General features: G+C 32.8%; 2 protein-coding genes across 2 annotated transcripts; one reads left to right on the top strand and one right to left on the bottom strand.

Annotated features, from left to right (window-relative positions):
* Window positions 1-310: 310 nt before the first annotated feature.
* PABN1 (polyadenylate-binding protein 1) lies at window positions 311-6,544 on the top strand. Its single transcript, XM_028082643.2, has 6 exons — window positions 311-523; window positions 618-720; window positions 822-892; window positions 4,916-5,107; window positions 5,195-5,313; window positions 6,074-6,544. The coding sequence occupies exons 1-6, from the start codon at window positions 410-412 to the stop codon at window positions 6,117-6,119; spliced, it is 645 nt and encodes a 214-aa protein (XP_027938444.1). The 5' UTR covers window positions 311-409; the 3' UTR covers window positions 6,120-6,544.
* Window positions 6,545-8,318: 1,774 nt separating this feature from the next.
* On the bottom strand, window positions 8,319-15,984 carry LOC114189976 (carboxyl-terminal-processing peptidase 2, chloroplastic). Its single transcript, XM_028078707.1, has 12 exons — window positions 15,824-15,984; window positions 15,245-15,578; window positions 14,973-15,122; window positions 13,334-13,416; window positions 12,981-13,189; window positions 12,544-12,612; window positions 12,146-12,264; window positions 10,565-10,640; window positions 10,450-10,491; window positions 9,982-10,090; window positions 8,863-8,960; window positions 8,319-8,782 (listed from the first exon to the last, which is right to left on the bottom strand). Exons 1-12 carry the CDS (start codon window positions 15,908-15,910, stop codon window positions 8,563-8,565), a joined length of 1,596 nt encoding a protein of 531 aa, XP_027934508.1. The 5' UTR covers window positions 15,911-15,984; the 3' UTR covers window positions 8,319-8,562.
* Window positions 15,985-18,265: the final 2,281 nt, after the last annotated feature.

Here is an 18,265-nt window from a genome sequence, read left to right as displayed (position 1 = left end):
AAAATAAAAATATTACAAAATTCAATTAAAATGACTTACTTTTTGAATAATTTTAAATTAAAACTAAATAATAATAATAATAGCATATATTTTTCTTAAAAATACAATTTTTTATTTATATAATGAAAATGATATCATTTTATTAATTTATATTTGTTGACTAATTTATACCATATATTTATAATTGACGAACTAATTAATGTTTTAAAGTTATGAATATTTCCTCTTCCTTTAACATGGTAATTTGTATACACATATAATGGATACTTTTGAGAGATTTTTTTTTTTCACTGCATTCCTATAAAAGGCGATAAGATAGAATGTTTGAATAAGATGAGAGTTAGGGTGTAGAAAAAAAGGAAAACAAAAAAATCAGTTGGGCGTGAGAGAGAGCAGAACAGAAGAGGGAATGGAGCAAGAAGAGCATGAAGTATACGGTGCAGACATTCCCGAGGAGGAGGTTGACATGGACGCCGACGCCGACCAACAAGACGACCAACTTCCCTCCAATCACACAACCAAGGTTAGTTAGGGTTCGCAGTTAGGTTACGCTGCTTTTCTTCTTTCTCTCTTTCGCCATAGCAACGTTACATCAACTACTTTCGTCAAATTTTCAGGAATTGGAGGACATGAGGAAGAGGCTGAAGGAGATCGAGGAAGAAGCTAGCGCCCTTCGAGAAATGCAGGCCAAGGTTGAGAAAGAGATGGGAGCTGTTCAAGGTAGGTTTCGTTGTTTTATTCTTTCAGATCTCTCTGTTATTTGGCGGTATTTTTGTGTCTTGACTTCAATTTTTGTAATTTTTGTGGTATTTCGTTTACAGATTCGTCTGGTCCATCTGCAACTCAAGCTGAAAAGGAAGAAGTGGATGCTCGGTCAATCTATGTTGGTAATGTGAGGGTTGCTTATCTTTGTTTGTTGTTCCGCTTTTTTATTTCTTCGGACACTGTATTAGTTGGTTGATTTGGCTGTTTGTTGGTCTGTGCTCTACCATGTTGTGCTTGCTAGTTGTTGGTCCTTTGTTGTTCCAGTGCTTTGATAAATTTAGGGTTTTAAGGATTTTGCGTTTTTTTTTTTCTTACAAATTGGCCTTGTTGATTAAATTCTTAGACATTTGTCATGTTGGTGACGGATTATTAAATTTGGATCTATGAAGTCTGGTGAAGATACATGTTGCCTAACTTGTGGCAGCTGTTCCCAAAGCTTGATTCTGTGGATCTATTCAGCGAGTACATTAATCCCCCTTCATAAGTTTTTGTTCTCAGTTACCAATGAGTCATATTATGCTCTTTGCCTCTCTCTACTAAGTTTTCTCTATTCTCAGTTATGACAAAAACTGATAAATTTGGTTTTCTGGTGGAGTAAGGCATAGTATTTCGAACTTGTAATAGTGTTTATAATTTATCCCATCTCTTTGTTCTATAGACATGCTGTCAGAAAAGGGACTTTAAGCTTAATTTGTCTAAACAAAATCGACTTGTTAGATTAGGTTTCCTCTCATTTATTTACTATAATTTGATCATATCTATGATTAATGTGGGATCTTCAATACACCTCTTCATGTTGATGACTGGAAATCTCAAGTGCAGAGCTTGGTATTTGTGGATAGTTTGATAGCTGCCTAATGGCAGGTGATACTAGAATATGATATGATATCATATTATAAAGTGAGCTTTAAGTCTAACTTAGTCTTACAAAATGAGGTTTGTGTGAGGCTTGCACCCTCTTGTCTTGTATATTATAATTTGACTATATCTCTAATAGATGTGAAATCTTCAACACTAACAAAAAAGAAACAAACAGGACAAGTTGCAGAAGACATGATTAACTTAATAATAACCATTACTAGAGTAATGTATAGTCATGAGGCACAACCTTTTCATGAATGGAATGCACTACGTTTTTGTTGAGGAGTAATAGCTGCGTGAATTATGAGCAGGTAATGGGAAAATCCTGACCATGCAGTCACCATGTTAACAGACCATTAATATTTTTTTGGCCACCAACATTACATTGGTTTGAGTGGAACTGGACCTGAATTTTGTAAGTGATGTTTTGGGTTCGAGTCTTCCAATGTAATAAACATGGTTGGGACGAGTTATTTCATTAAAGCTGGCTAATTAGGTTTTTGGGCAGAGATTAATTATTTGTAAAACTGGTTAATATTTCTTCATATAATGTGGAAACAACTAAAATATCCCGTTTTCCCATCATTTTGTTTGATCATACTTAATATTTCTTTGGAACTTTTTTTGAAATTTCATAGTTTTCTTCATCAGAGTGAAAAGTGAGTTCAAAACCCTTCAGTCCTTAAAGAATGGTTCAATACGCCGCTGCTCTGTTCCTTGAACTACTTCTCTTTGGCTGATGACTGATTTTCCAGCAAAGCTTTTGCTTTATTATTTTTGGAAGACCCTTGACTGTATGATGTTTGTTCCTTCTCGCATACTATATTCATAGTTCATACACATCTGTTTTGCCATCATTTTGTTTGATCATACTTCAGGTTTCTTTAGAATTGTTTTGAAATTTCGTAATTTTTCTGCATCATATAGAAAAGTGATTTCAAAACCCTTTAGTATTCAAAGAATGACGCAGTAGGTCACTGCATTGTTCCCTCACCAATTGTCTTTGATAAATGACTTATTTTCCAGCAAATACTTTGCTTTTCCATTCTGAGACCCTTAACTTTGTCAATTCCACTTCTCCTTGTATCTCTATTCATAGTTTATACATGCATGTGCTTCCCCCCTTCTATTTTCTCTAATATCTTTTCCATGATTCATATCACACTATAAAGATAATGAGAAGCATTGAACTGAAATCTTGTGTTTTTGTGACATGAGTGGCTTATTTATATTGACAAAAGGAAATCGATTCAATAAATATTAGGATATTTGATATCCTCTAATAATAATATATGATCCTAAGATAATATAGATTTGATATCCTCTAATAATAATAATTTCTTATTATAAAGATATGTTCCTTATTTATATAACTATAACACTTTTCCTCAAACTGTAAGTCATGTGTTCAGCTTGCTTCAAATGTGATTGATCCTGGCCCTTTTAGAGATTTAGTTAATGCCTGCGAACTGCATATTAGAATTGACAATTGTAGTAGTGATATCTTCAAACATCAGTGGGTATCTCTAAATCACTCATTAGGGCCATGCAAACCAGCTAATCAGGTCACCCATCTAGGGCCAAACATTATGTACACATGTACTGATGCATATACATGGTATATAAGCAATATATCTAGGATCCACCACCCAGAAGAGTCACCAAAGGACATATGTCATGCATCTCAACATTAATCATATATCTATCTAGAGAATATATAATTAATCTCACCTTTTATACATCATACCATCAATAAAATATGTATAAAAGCATACACCATATATGCAAACATCAAGCATGACAACGTTATCGTCACTATTATCGCAGCATACTTGAGCGACCTTAGCAACATACATAAAGCATTAACCATTTCTATCGAGCAACAATCTAGCCAATTGAGCGAAATGCAATTTTAGAGCAACACCCTCCCGAAGCTCTCCTCGTTCCAAATGATTGTGCCATCACTTAAGTGTCCATAACTTGAGTGTTGCAGTTAATGCTTGAATGTCAATCATGTGTTGAAACATCATCCAACCAGTTCGAGAAGGCTCATTCACTGTCTTGCAATGTTTGAGTGTCCAACCAATGCTTGAGGACCGAGGCTACGTGTCATGTAGTACTTTATGCTATGACATGTTTACTCTGTCTCATGCCACATTTAAGCAGTAAAAAACAACGCTTGAGCCACATGCCACATCGCATAAGTGACTAGCCTAACGCTTGAGCGATGTGCTTCCAAAGTAGAGAAAATTGTCTTGATATCTCTTTTGCTCATTCGACAAGCCCTCGCTTTTATATCTACCACATTGCTCGAATGACTGACCCATCACTTGAGTAACTTAAGGCTGTTAGTCCAATTAATGCACAATGTTTGGCCTCGTTCAAGTGAGAACATGACTTAAGGCTGTTAGTCCAATTAATGCACAATGTTTGGCCTCGCTCAAGTGAGAACACGTCACCGTAGCGATACTCTGCCCCAGAGCAACCCAAACCCAAATTTCACGTGAATTCCCTAATGTAGAGAGAATGTAGTGTGAGGAGTTTTGGAAAACTTAGATTTCAGAATGGACTAAGAAATAAATGTCTAACTTTTATTAATAGATGTCACATCTAATTCATTATAAAATCTAACATTAAAATATTACTGGGTCTTACGGTATATTCCTTTTTGAACAACAATAGAATGGTCAATGTCAGAAGTGGGTGACAAACAATTATAATGCATGTGAGTAGTATAAATTTAATATGTATATTTTCTATTATCTTCAGTATAGCGACCATATCTGCCTTGTTGTTACTGTGTTGTTGAAGTCAGCTACTATTCAGTGTTTACAACTCTGTCCCTCGTAGCTGAAATGTGGTGACCCTAGAAATCTCTGAAAAAATTTAGACCCTTTGTTAGAAAGTTTTAAGGCTGCAAGATTTACTGAAACCTATATTGTGCAGATTTACTGAAATACTTAGTAAATTAAAAAAAATACAAATTTATGCATCTTCTTAAGGCTGCAAGACCTATTATTTGCAATTCTTATGGAAATCTTATGAATTATAATGGGACCTCATACGGACTTCATGTTGATGCTAATCTTAAAAACTTAATCCGTTTACTACTTTCCACAAAATAACATTAATGTATCTGGTGACCTGAATGTGATAGGAACTAGTGCTTCTCATGGTCACTTGTCTACCGCATGTGTATTTTTCTGTTGGATGCTTTGATTTAATTATGATCTTATATAGCTTTAATAATGCTTTAATTTATTTGTCTGGTTTCAAAATTACGTTTCAGGTTGACTATGCATGTACGCCTGAAGAAGTCCAGCAGCATTTTCAGTCCTGTGGAACTGTGAACAGGGTGACCATACTGACAGACAAATTTGGTCAACCAAAAGGATTTGCTTATGTAGAATTTGTGGAGATTGATGCTGTTCAGAATGCTCTCCTGTTAAATGAATCGGAATTGCATGGTCGACAACTGAAGGTCTTATACCATCAATTAATCTTTGTAAATTCAAATTAATCATTCCGTGTCCCTTTGGCTATACTTGAAATCTGGTTTTCCCTTCAGGTGTCAGCCAAGCGTACAAACGTTCCTGGAATGAAGCAGTATTATGGAAGAAGACCTACTGGTTTCCGGTCTAGGAGGCCTTTCATGCCTGCTCCATTCTTTCCACCGTATAGTTATGGGTAAGCAATTATTAGAAGCTGGATAAAATGAAGAATTTATCTTGGATACATTTTGTCTTTTCCGTCTTTGTTTTGTGAATTTTGATGACTCAGTAATTTTTTTTTTCATTGAAATGGTTCCTTATTACTGGGGTATTTCAAAGTGAGGAATATATGTACGTAATACATCTCATGATAGGTGTCGTTAACTTTGAGGAAATGACGCCTACACACATGTTGGGGCAAATTATAATTGTGATTCTTTCTCAACATTAAGTTGACGTATTTCTTACACGAGAGGTTGTAAATCCAATTTAAAACCGAGAGGATGTAACTCCAATTTAAAACTACATAGATTTAAGTTCCGTATCGGTGAGCTTTACCACTCAGTACTAGAGTTTGAATACTGCCGACAGCATTTTGGCCAGGATAAGGCCATCAGATGCTAAGTGGGGACTAGCTCTGCACCCAAAAGATGTAGCAATACCATGTGAGAGAACACCGCACTCCCCACCCACAAAAAAAAAAAAAACGAAGAAAACCATAGATGCACGTTATTGAGTCAAATCTGTTCTCATATTTGGAGGAAAATAAATCATCATCAAGTGAGAACAGTTATCGCTTGATTTGAACACGATAATGTGAAAAAGTTTAATTTAATGACAATGTATGAAACTATGTTTTGATTTCTCTGATTTGTCATTCTTTCTGATTTTTTGATAGAATGTTATTCTTTGTTCCCCGGACTTTACCTTGTATAATTATTATTTTTTGCCTGCAGAAGGGTTCCAAGGTATAGAAGACCCACACGATACAGGCCATACTAGTGCAGGTTCACGGTTTGATAGGTGATCACATTTATTTATGAGACAAGGCGTTGTTAATTTGCCATTGTAATAATTTTCGTTGGTGAAGCAAGAACATAAAGCTTCCTTTTCACAGAAGTTTGATGCCCTCGCCAGTTAACGCTGTAGAATGTATGATGCGGATAGTTTGATCACTTCATTACCCCTGTTGAATGTTAAAGCTGTAGAATTTCGCACTCAAGGTTTCACTTATACAGTGATGAAGGCAAAATTTCAGTAGTATATTAGATTGAACGTCAAAATTAGATTTAGTGATGGATTTTTGGAAGACTTGATGTTAACTGTGTTGGAATTGGTTATAGCTAGCTTGAAGTATGTGTACTGTTGCGTGAAATATCCTTATCATGAAATTGAGTTATTAGAAAATGATATTGTTTATGAACTTCCATAGGTTGTGTCCTTCTAATGTGTCTGGTTATTGTTGTGATGGCTTCAATTTTAAGACTTATAATGATCGTCAAATGTGAATATTAGCGATCACAAAATGGCTTCAACGATAATTGAGTGAACATTTTTTTTTGGAGAAACTAACCTTGTGTTTGGATGGAGCATTTCAACATGCTTAGAAATTGAAATACTTTGTATTTGAATTGCTTACAATTAAATTTCATTCATTTTTTAAATAACTTGTTTTGATAAAGAAATTAAAATACCTTACATTTTAATTTCTTGTTTGGAAAAAAAATTTGAATTTATTATGAGATAAAATTTAATTTTAAGAATATTTATATTAGGTTTAATTATGTTTTGAGTTCATGATAAATTTAGAAATGGACTCGACAACCTAGATGGACCGGGTTGACTCGATGACTCACCCGGACTGGACCGGCTGGGAAATCTAGATAGGCTGGGTCGGTCCAATGATTCAGAGGTCCGACGACCCATACTAGATGATTGTGCAGTCAAGTTCGTCAATATGACTCGGTCTAGCACGTCTAGGTCATTGGCCTAGCTTGGCCCCACTAGGTCGTCAAGCCTGCTTGGTCTATTTGGTTCGTTGAGCTCGTTTGTGTTGTAAGCCTGCCCTACCAGTTTGTGTCGTTGGGTTGGCCCGACCTAATAAGTCGTTGGGTCAGTCGGGCATGCCTAAGTCGTTTGGGGTCATCGGGTCTGCCTGACATGTCTAGGTCTTCGAGCCTGTCCACACATCTAGGTCGTCTGACCCGTCCAGTCCATGTGGATCGTCAAGTCCGCCTGGCCTGGTTGGGTCATCAGACCCGCTTGACCCGTTTTGGTCGTTAGACCCGCCTGACCCATCTTGGTCGTTGAACCCACCCAACCCGTCTAGGTCGTCATACCCGTTTGACAACTCTATCAGAGAGTCTAGAATGTGGAGTTGAGTGAAAAGAATTTCAAATTCCACCTATTTTAAGGGTATTTGAATTTATACTAATTTAGCTAATTGAAATCCTTTAAAAAAAATGCTTGCATTTGAAATGCTTTTTAATTTATCTATCTAAACAAAATATTTTATTACAAAGAAATCTAAATTCTTCAAAGAAATGAATTGCTTCATTAAAATACTCTGTCCAAACACACTCTAAAGATGTGTTCCGGATAATTGCAAAAAGGTGATTTTTAGATAAAAAAAATGTATAGAAGTGAAAAGAAAAAGGAACTGTTAATGAGCTATAATATTTTAATGCATCAAAAGTTATTTAAAGAAAACCTTTCGTAACATAACCACAGATGTTTCGAACATTCAGCTTATTTTTATAATGATTGTTTCAATTAAATCAACGGAAAATAATATATATTTATTCAACGTGTATTTCATTTTACACATTTCATCTTCAAATTTAGTATTTCAGATTTTCTTATAACTCCAAATAGTTCATTTCAAAATAAATGGATGATCTGAGAATACATTTAGTTGCAGGAAGTTGAATTATCCTCCATTTCGTTAGTGACAGCCATTTTTCTTGTCATAAGTGGTATCTACGTGGACAAAATAATTTGTATCTACGTATTTACACAACATATCAATACAGTTTAATAATGAACTCAGTACGCAATTAAAAAGCTCATTTTTTAGAAGTTTGAAGATTATTGAAACCTAAGTAAATATTCTTTGTACACTTATTATTTAATATTTCATGTTTGACGGATAAAAATATTCATAAACTTCCAGTAATATTCACCCCCTAATAACATCTACACTTCAATTTAATCACAACATCTCACATTGCGAGCAATTATATAATTCAGGTACACTCATTTGTTTTTGCCCTTCCTTACTCAGTTGATATCAGGAACAAAATCCCTAGTCTTCGGTTTTCATATACATCGTCATATTTGAGGCGACAATGTCCGCTCAATAAAATAATAAGCCCCTAAAACGTTATGTTCTGTCAAAGAGTTGTAATGCTTCACAAGAACTAATGTACAACAATCTTCCAAAAAATCATTCTGAAAACAGCTGGACCCTGTTAACATAGCAAGAAGATGCAGGATCTTGGAGGCAACTACAAAATGCATCCTCATCCTTAGGAAATGACAAAGGCAGAGGATGGTCAGGAATGACGCCAACCTTGTCAATATCTGTATGTGCAGGTGTCTCGTAGCGAGCAACTGTAACAACTAATCCAGAGCCATCTGAGAGCTCAAAAACCGATTGGATCTTCCTGCAATGTGTATAGCTCTCATTAGGAAAAATGACAAAAAATTTAGTTTGTTGGGTTTGAGCTTAACCAAAAGTAAGTACCCTTTTCCATATGTTGGCTCTCCAAACAATATGGCCCGTTTATTGTCTTTCAATGCACCAGCTAATATTTCGCTTGCACTTGCAGTTCCCTTGTTTACCTGAAACAGGCACCAGATATTTAATTTCTCTTAACTATACAAATGAGTGAATAGCAAGTTAGAATTCTGGAGGAATGAACCATGAACACGGAATAAACAAATTTTTTAGACAATTACGTAATAACTGCATTATGTTTACTCCCTACTTTGACATCTTCATAACATTTATAAACCTAGCTGACATCCAGTAGTGTCGGAAGTCTTACATCAACTAGAGATCAAGTCAATTTACAGTATATAAGTGGGTGCAAATCTCACCTTACAAGTTAATTTTGTAAATTGAGTTAAATTTAAAATTCACTTCTTAATAGAACAACTCCCTAAAAATTTCCATGACGGAAAACAATAATCAATCCAGACTTCACAGTGTAGTCTACAAATAATCCTGACAACTATTCACCATCTTCAAATTCAAACCACTGACATCCCTAGAATTCCCGATTATCTGGACCTCGTACTTTTCTAAAACGATCCTTAAACTAGTATATTGAATTCTGACAAGAAGCACTCTCAACTTGTACCAAAGCACATGTGAGTACAGCACAAGCTCCTAAGTAATTATGCAACAGGTAGGAACCGTCCAATGTCTCAATTATGGATGAATCAAGCCTAATGCATGGAAAACTAGTGTGAAATATAGATGCATATTGTTAATGATAGAGTTCCAGATGTTGTGCATATCATGTTACAGAAAAAAAAAAAATACAAACAAAACTCAGATGGTTTGAAAAGTTGTCTGTTGACCACAATGACATGAGAGAGTATTTTAACTGTGATATAATGAGTCAATGGAATTCTCAAACACCCCCAACTAATTAATAGCTCTGCATCTCTGTTCAATGCCACTTGACTCTCGAAATCTGCTTCTCATGCCAAACACAACTTGCAATTCTGTAAAATCATGTTTAAGGAACTTGCACACGAAAACCTACGAGACCATAAGAACTATCATATCTCTCTAGTATGCATTTGGGCCTACTCTTTACTCGATGTTGATGCAACAGAGGAAAGCAAGACTTACCAGTACAGCCAGGGGTTCTGATGTTGCCAGTGCACTACTTCCATCTGTATCAAGTATATCTCGAACACCACGACTATCACAAATATACACAATTACTCCTTTGTCCAACCTGGTTGATAATATCCATTAGAATTTAGCTTTCTTAATTTAACTAGAACTCAAAGCTGCATGCAAGATAGTTACGTAAAAGAAAATTTAAAGATGATACTGTTGGATCTACTGGATTATTGATTGTTGAAAGAATTTCACAACCTATTTTAGTTAGGCAAATAATTTTAAATATTACGAGGTGTTTCTGATGATATGGTTTGAACACTTCTGACATAAAAGATAAGAATGATGGAGTGACCTATGCAGACATGGAATGACTATAAGCTGTACTATCAAGCATATTTTCAAGTGCCACCAAAGAAAAATGATACATAATACAAGGTGTAAATTTGCCAATAGTTGATAATCCTATCTTACCAAATTTTGGCAATCTCAATTCCTTCTGGGAAAAGACCACCACTGCAACAAATAAAAGGCTTCAGAAAACTAGTAATTGAAAGTACATAATGGGAAATGTTCATTGCCTAATCACCTATTATCTCTTAGGTCCAAAACAAATGCATTAACATTATTGCTCCTTAATGTATTGATTGCTTCTTTGATAGCACCTGCAGGGAGGCACATCCACCAGAAAGTAAGGAAAGATAGATACATAAACTTTTTACATCATCAAAGAAAACAAAGAACCAATTATGGAAATGACAAACAATTATCAATATATTCGATAACATAAATCATACTTAATCTAAATTGAAAGTGAAGTAAAATTCCTATCCAACGATTTCTTTTATGTGTCAAATGATTTGGTGTATATAAATGGAAATTAGAATGTGAGCATAGTTTGAGTTGATGAATTGAATGTAATGTTTAAGGAAATAACGTAGTCAAGAGATCATTTTCTTGATCATGAAGAATGTAAAATTCAAAGCGAAACAAAACAATAAGTACAAAGATAACATAGAATATGAATACAGCACAGACCCAGAAACGGTAGTGTCTGTATAGGAGGTTTACTAGGGATAAATGTGGAAGAGGAGATAAAAGATGGAAGAAACAAAAAAGAAATTACGTGGATGATGAGGTGCAATATCACTGCTCCTCTCCTTGTCTTCAATGTCTTTGGAATTGGGGTATTTACAGGAAAGACAAAGCCCTATGATACACTTCTGTGAAGAAAGTTCTGCTATGCAAATGCATGATTAGGTGAAATTCTACCGGTCAAGGTTGTACTGGCCAAGGCTGAGCTGCTTATGCTTCCTAATCAGACATGGTCAGTGACTGTCCCAGGGTATTGTGAGCTGAAAATGACAACAAAAAGGAATAGGGTGCTTCTACACCATTCCAACTTCATGGTACCTTGCAGGCCACTAGAAGTAAATTTTTCTACAGCAAAGGAAGTGAGGCTTCCTTTGGGAACAATGCTTCCATGGGTTATGAGCCTTCCTTGAGTATGGCTTCTTTTGCAAGTACAAAGCTGGTATCCTACAGGACCTACACTGATACTTTAGTGGTACTGTATTTTGGACAAATTAATGGTAAAGCTATCCTAATGACTGAATTTGATACCATAAAGTTTATTAAAATATATTTAATAAAGTGTGATTGAAATCTATTACTCAATAAAATCTCATAAACACTTAAACTTCTTTAGCATTATATTTTTTTTTTTGGGGGTGAGAGGGGGGGTCATTATTGGTTACAGTAGCAGCTTTATAACATATCAGACAAAAAACAATGCAGACAGGACAATGAAAAGCATTCATAAAATGCTCAAGAAGACTCGTTTTGGATATCTTCACATTTCTTGCTTCAGTCTTTTAAGTATACACCATAAAATAGTGAAAATTCTTATTGATGTTAATTTATGAAAAAAAAATAGTAATTGGTCAAACAGCATATTCCTGGAGAAGGGGAGGAGTACAAATGGTACACTAGAGACACTTTGCAACTCTTATCCAGACCAAACTGCTGAGCGTAGTAAGAACTATGCCTTGAAATATTAGGTTCAAACAAATGTCACATGAGGAAAGCATATATTAGTTAAGAAATTATCCTTTTCCATAGCAGTATAGAAGCAAGACAAATCGTGCTTAACCCTCCAATTAGTACTTACTTGAAGCCTTCTGGTTGAAAGACGTTAGTTTGATATAACCAACTGTTGGGGGATCATTTCCTGAAGCAGGTAGCTTGCACAGTCTTGACTTCACTGGATTCACAGAAACTTTCTCACGCCTTATATGCAGAAACTCTGGCGTTAGTTCTTTTAATTAGAAATAATATTGAAATTTTGGAAGAAAAAGCAAACATAATTTAAGCCTACCACCAGGTACGATACTACAACAAAAACAAAAGAATTTAGGAGGGCTAACAATGGTAACAAAAAAGAGTTAACAATATAAATGTGGCTAAACGTAATAAATCATTATCAAACTACAAGCCTTCATCACAAAAAACAAAATATGCTCAAAGGCCTAAACTTCGAATTTACTTCTGTTTGGAAATGAAACTAACGTTAATTCCAGATGTTTTACGTCCAAACCACTCCGAATAGTCAAAGCTATAGAGGTTCCTTCTGGTCCCCTGCAATTAATTTTAAAAGGTAAGGCAATCAATTGATAAGTTCAAGGCAAATAGTGAAAGCTTAAATTTGCATTTTTGTTTGAAAACAAGTATCTAAAACCTTACAACTGGCTCCCATATTAGAGTAACAATAAAAAGACAGACAATAAATGAGGGACAATCTTGTAAAACTAAGATGGGTCAACAAATAAAGAAACAAAATACAGTACTACAATATGCAGTTTTAACTTGTTGGAAAATTTTTAAGAACTAAATGCAGTCCTAATTCTCGCTCTTTCTCCACAATATTCACAATAATTTTTTTTATCTTTTTATCTCCCCCTCTCCCAAAGGAAAATGCAAAAGTGAAATGTAGAAGAAAAACCCACTGTAGGCGCTCAGCTGCATCATACAGCCCCATGTTTTGTGTGCTTGTATCATCAATTTCCAGAATAACATCTCCAGATGAAACACCAGCTCTATATGCAGGACCTCCTGGAGAAGCTGAAATGACAACAAGTCCACCAGTTTGTACATCAGCTTTTGATGGGTAGCCTATTGATATCCCCACTCCAGTTAAAGCGCCTTGAGTTCCAGACTGCCTTCAATAAAACATTAGTGCTAGAGATTAATGTGTAGGGAAACATATATTCTGCTAGGTTGGTCAAACGCATTATGCAACATGCGGCCAGGACAATGAGTAAAATAAGTAAAAAGAAAACTTAAAACGAGAGAATTCTACCCTCAAACTTCTAAGCTTTTCAGGCTCCAAAAATCTGGTGAATGGATCATCCAATGTGGCAAGCATCTTTTTTATTGCCTTATCTGTGTGCAAATGCAATGACATCAATTTATGATAAACTGGTGTACTTTCTACTACAACGATTGGTGCAATCCTACTGGATTTAAGATATATATCATAACCATGCATGCAACTTATTAAGAAACAGTGCAACCTTCGTTTATTGAAGATATAAATCAACATTGAATTGTTAACAAAAATTTCCACAGTTATGTTGATCCATCTGGACAATGAAGGCAAGTCAATTTTAAAAGTAAGAAATATAAGTTGTTTACCATAATTCACATATAAATGGATTATCCACAATTAGTTCTTAGCATTCAAGAAAATTTTAGTGATATTACTTTTCATCACTGTGTCCAGGAACCATTTATTGGAATCAATGGTTAAGCATTCTACCACTCTTTCTGTTACTTTGTTGGATATATGTGTATAAATTAGAGTTACAAACCTACTTTGCAGACACCAAGTAATACAATTTACTGAATTTAGTAATGTAGGAATCAAAACTTGAGGGATAACATCAGAAAACATAGATACACATTGTAGACACTCACAAAAATATAACTTACCAGAGGAGAGAAAAGCAGGAACTTGAGTAAAATTCCAGATGAATGTATTCAATATCCATGTTATATAAAACTTCAATTACTCTATTCTAGGTCAAGTTCAAATAAACATCTCATTAAGTACTAACGAGAACAAAAAAAGGAAAATGTTTTTCTGACACCAGATGCTCCATTTCACAACCCACTTAGGGTATTTTGGTCATTAAAAAAGTTAGCTTTTGTGTTTGTAAAGAAAGAGATTGAAGGGTAGAATAGATGTAAAGTGTGTGTAAAAGTTTGTTGGGTGTCAAAATAATAGTACCCGAAAAAAAAAATAGGGAGGTGAATTAAACTTCTCCTATAATTTAAAATCAAGTTACACACCTCATGTTTTGGAAAAGTTAAATCAAGTTTGCAAGACTTCTAGACCTGGGAAAAGAAGGAGATGGAGACCAAGAAGGACATGGAAGGAAGTTGTCAAGAGAGATTTCATGGTATATACTATCCTTGAAGCCTTGGCCTTTAACAATAATAAATGACATCATGTGAACCATGTAGTTGACCCTTACCTAATGAGATAAAACTTTATTGTTGCCGCTGGTGTAATGGACTAGTTTGATTTATTAAATTTTCTTATTTTTTTCTCACTAATTGATTATGAATGAGTATACTATCAGAGCAAAAGTAATTCAGAGCAGTTTATTTGGAGGTTAAATCATCAGATATCAAGTGCAATTCAAAACATGATGTTTATTGATAACTATAATTTGTTTAACTTGAAAACATTTTCAATCAAATTTTCATTGTCTCAGCTAAAATTTCGCCCAAGTTCAATTAAAACCTTGTACTACTTATAAAGTAAACACAAAGTTATTCGAAGAAGAAATAATAACGTGATTCCACTCCTCGAAAACTAACAGGAAAGCATGGCTAATTTTCTATGTCGAAAACACAAAATATACCATCACAGAATGTTGTCATTATGCAGCAAGTTGAAAAATATGAAAAAAGATTGAGAATAAAAGATATACATGTTTCTTCTCGATTGTTCATTGGTTCATTGCGAAGTGCATCTTCTCTATACCTAAACCAACTCTGTCCATTAAAACTTTTATCAATATACGCTCGGTCAATTGTTCTCCACGCCTCCAGAAAGAGAAGATTCTCTTCAGACAGCCCCCCTATAAGAAAGAACCAAAAATGAAAATACAACGTTAAGACAAAATTAAAAAAATTCTATAAAAAATTCACTGTCCAGATATATTTTAAATTTGAACCGTAGCTCAAAATCAAGGTGTCTCACAGGCTTGCTCACTGGAAGCCAGAGAAACAGACATGACCAACATCACTCCAGTAACCAGCCGCACAAATAGAATAGAAGCATGCTGTCTTATGTTTTCTGAACAATCCTTCAGTCGTAGAAGACTATTACATTTCGTCCTTTTAGAAAAGAAACCCCAACTTGATGGAAAATAGCTACACTTAGGATAACAGATGCAGCTTATCCGTGACACAACTCCAACTGAAAAATCTCTTCTAGAATCCCTATCTCTATAACCAACACATTTGTTTCTGCTATGTGCCAACGGAAACCGAGATTCCAAAACCCTTAATGAAAAACATTTCCACTGTGACACCTGCAGATAGTGCAAATTACAATTCAGTGAAAACTTATATTACTCAATTCAAAATAACCATGTCCTTTTCATTGATCATATATCTTTAAATTGGTTTATTACAGAGACAACTAAATAAAGAGTAGCTTTAAAAAACACTTTTTTTATTCTCAGAAACCAAACAGAATGTGGGAATGAAACGGGGAAATGGATTAGAAAAAGTAGTGAAAGTGATGAGAAGATAAGGGAAATAGTGAGAAAAGAACCTTAGTAATGGAGATAGCAGGAAAAGGGGTATTGTGACAGCATCGAAGAGAAGAAGAAGCATTCACAGAGCTTGCAACGAACTCCATGGAAGAGTGAAGGGTGAGTCCCACACCTCTGGTTCGGCCCTTCACTTTTTCTTCCTTACATTATCGTTCATTTTGAAATAAAAAATAAATAAATATTAAAAATAAACAGTTCCTTTTAATAAAAAAAATTATCTATTTTTTAAAAATAAATCTTATTAATTTTATTTCTGGAAATAATAATAATAATAATAATAAATAAATTATTCGATAAACACATAGTAACGATTTATATCTTAAACATTTTTTATTCATAAAGAAATGACAATTTCTATTGTGAGCTTTTTAATACAATTTTTTATATATAAATAAGTAAATTTTTATTTTTATGTGTTTATTAAATAGGTTTACTTTAAAAATATGTACAACTTGTTAATAAATAAATCTTATTTAAATAGTAAAAGCATTTTAAAAATCACTTAGTGTAAAAACACCTATTTTAAGTTAATCAAACTAGCTCGTAATGGTAAAATGAATAAATAAAAATTATAGCTTTCGATAATTTTACTAAATTGTAATAATTTTCTCTATTACATTCGATTAGTTAAAGGAATGTGATCATTTCAGCTGAAAGCAACATTTTGAAATGGTTGTCTTTATTTATTAAAATTATAAGTTAAAAATTATTTTTTGAAAGTGACAAATGCATAACTTTTTTATTTCATGCATACTGTTTATAATGCTGTGCAATTTTTTTATCTTCAATAGTTTATATAAAGTTTACAATATATATATATATATATATATATATATATATATATATATATATATATATATATATATATAATATCTTTATCTTCTTAACTTCAAATATAACTTTAATTTCTTTTAGTAACATTAGATTCATTCGATTATGTGAACTAGAAATTTAATGGATAAAAAATTATGCTTTTTCTCCTGTTACTTTTACGGTATATATATATATATATATATATATATATATATATATATATATATATATATATATATATATATATATATTCCTTTTATTCTAATTAAGATTGCTTTATAATATATTTACGTTATGTTTGGATAAATATAAAAAAAATAAAATGTATTCTATTTGAATTATTTGTAATTAATTTCTTTTATTTTTTAAATAATTTGTTTGAATAAAAAAATTAAAATATTTTATATTTCAATTTCACGTTTAGATAAATCAATTGATTTTCGTACTAGATAAAATTTTATTTTCAAATTATTTATTTGAGGCTTAGTTATGTTTGAAGTTTTGATAAATTTATAAATTTTTAATTGAGTCATTAATAATTTGTGATGTGACACTTATACTATTACTTTTAGGGATGTGACAAAAATATTTATGTCCATGAGTATATATGAATAAAATCTGTGACGGATAATTGGTACTTACGGGTATTTGCTACCTACTGGTAACGGGTATTTTAATATCCGAATCAGGTGTGAGTATTATATTGTACTCGGTATCTGTTACTTGTAAAAAAATTAAAATTAATAATTGTTTTATTAAGTTAAATTTAATTAAAATTGAATTTTAATTTATATTTTATTAGATTAAATTAAATTAAATTAAATTAATATTTAATTTTACATTTTTTTGTAATTTTATATAAATTTAATTGGGTATTTTTTAAATGGGTACCCGCTTGGGTAGCAGGAGGAGTAACAGACAGATTTTTTTGTTACATGTCGGATTGCAGGTAGGCACTATGCTTCCCGACTCACCTATTGTCATCCCTACTTACTCTCCATGAATGTCGTCACATAATATTTTGTTATAAGAGACTCTCATTAGGAGATATTGTTCGAATATTTATTATATTTAACGAAAATAGTTATTAAATTTAAGTAAATTATGAAATTAAAAAAATTACAAAAATATAAAACATGTAACTAAAAATTATGAAAATAAAATTATAAAATTTAAAAATATAAAATTACAAAAATTAACAAATTACAAAATTATAAAAATATATAATTTCATAATTACGAATTTACAAAATATACAAATATAATTTTTATTTTTTTTAATTTTATAGTTTTATAATGTATAATTGAGAGTTTTCAAAGTTATCAAGGACTTAAAACATAATTAAGCCTTTATATTAATGTATAAAATTTGTAAGTTAAATTTAAAAAATATTGGTCAACTTAAAATATTTAAATAATTTATATTATTTAAGGTTTGGCGTGTGAGGTTGTGAGGGAAAAGAAATATAAATTCCACCTATTTTGAAAATATTTGAATTTCTACTACTTTAGCTAATTAGAATACTTTACAAAAATGTTTGAATTTTAATTTTTTTTAATTTTTCTATCCAAACAAAACATTTCATTACAAAAAAAAAAAAAATCTAAATTCTTAAAAAAAGAAAAGAA

Source organism: Vigna unguiculata, chromosome 7 (genome assembly GCF_037176805.1).
Source record: "Vigna unguiculata cultivar grain cowpea cultivar isolate G323 ecotype 2 chromosome 7, ASM3717680v1, whole genome shotgun sequence".
Classification (NCBI taxonomy): Eukaryota; Viridiplantae; Streptophyta; class Magnoliopsida; order Fabales; family Fabaceae; genus Vigna; species Vigna unguiculata.
The sequence above is the reverse complement of the archived record's forward strand: the minus strand, read 5'-3'. Positions and strand labels throughout refer to the sequence as shown.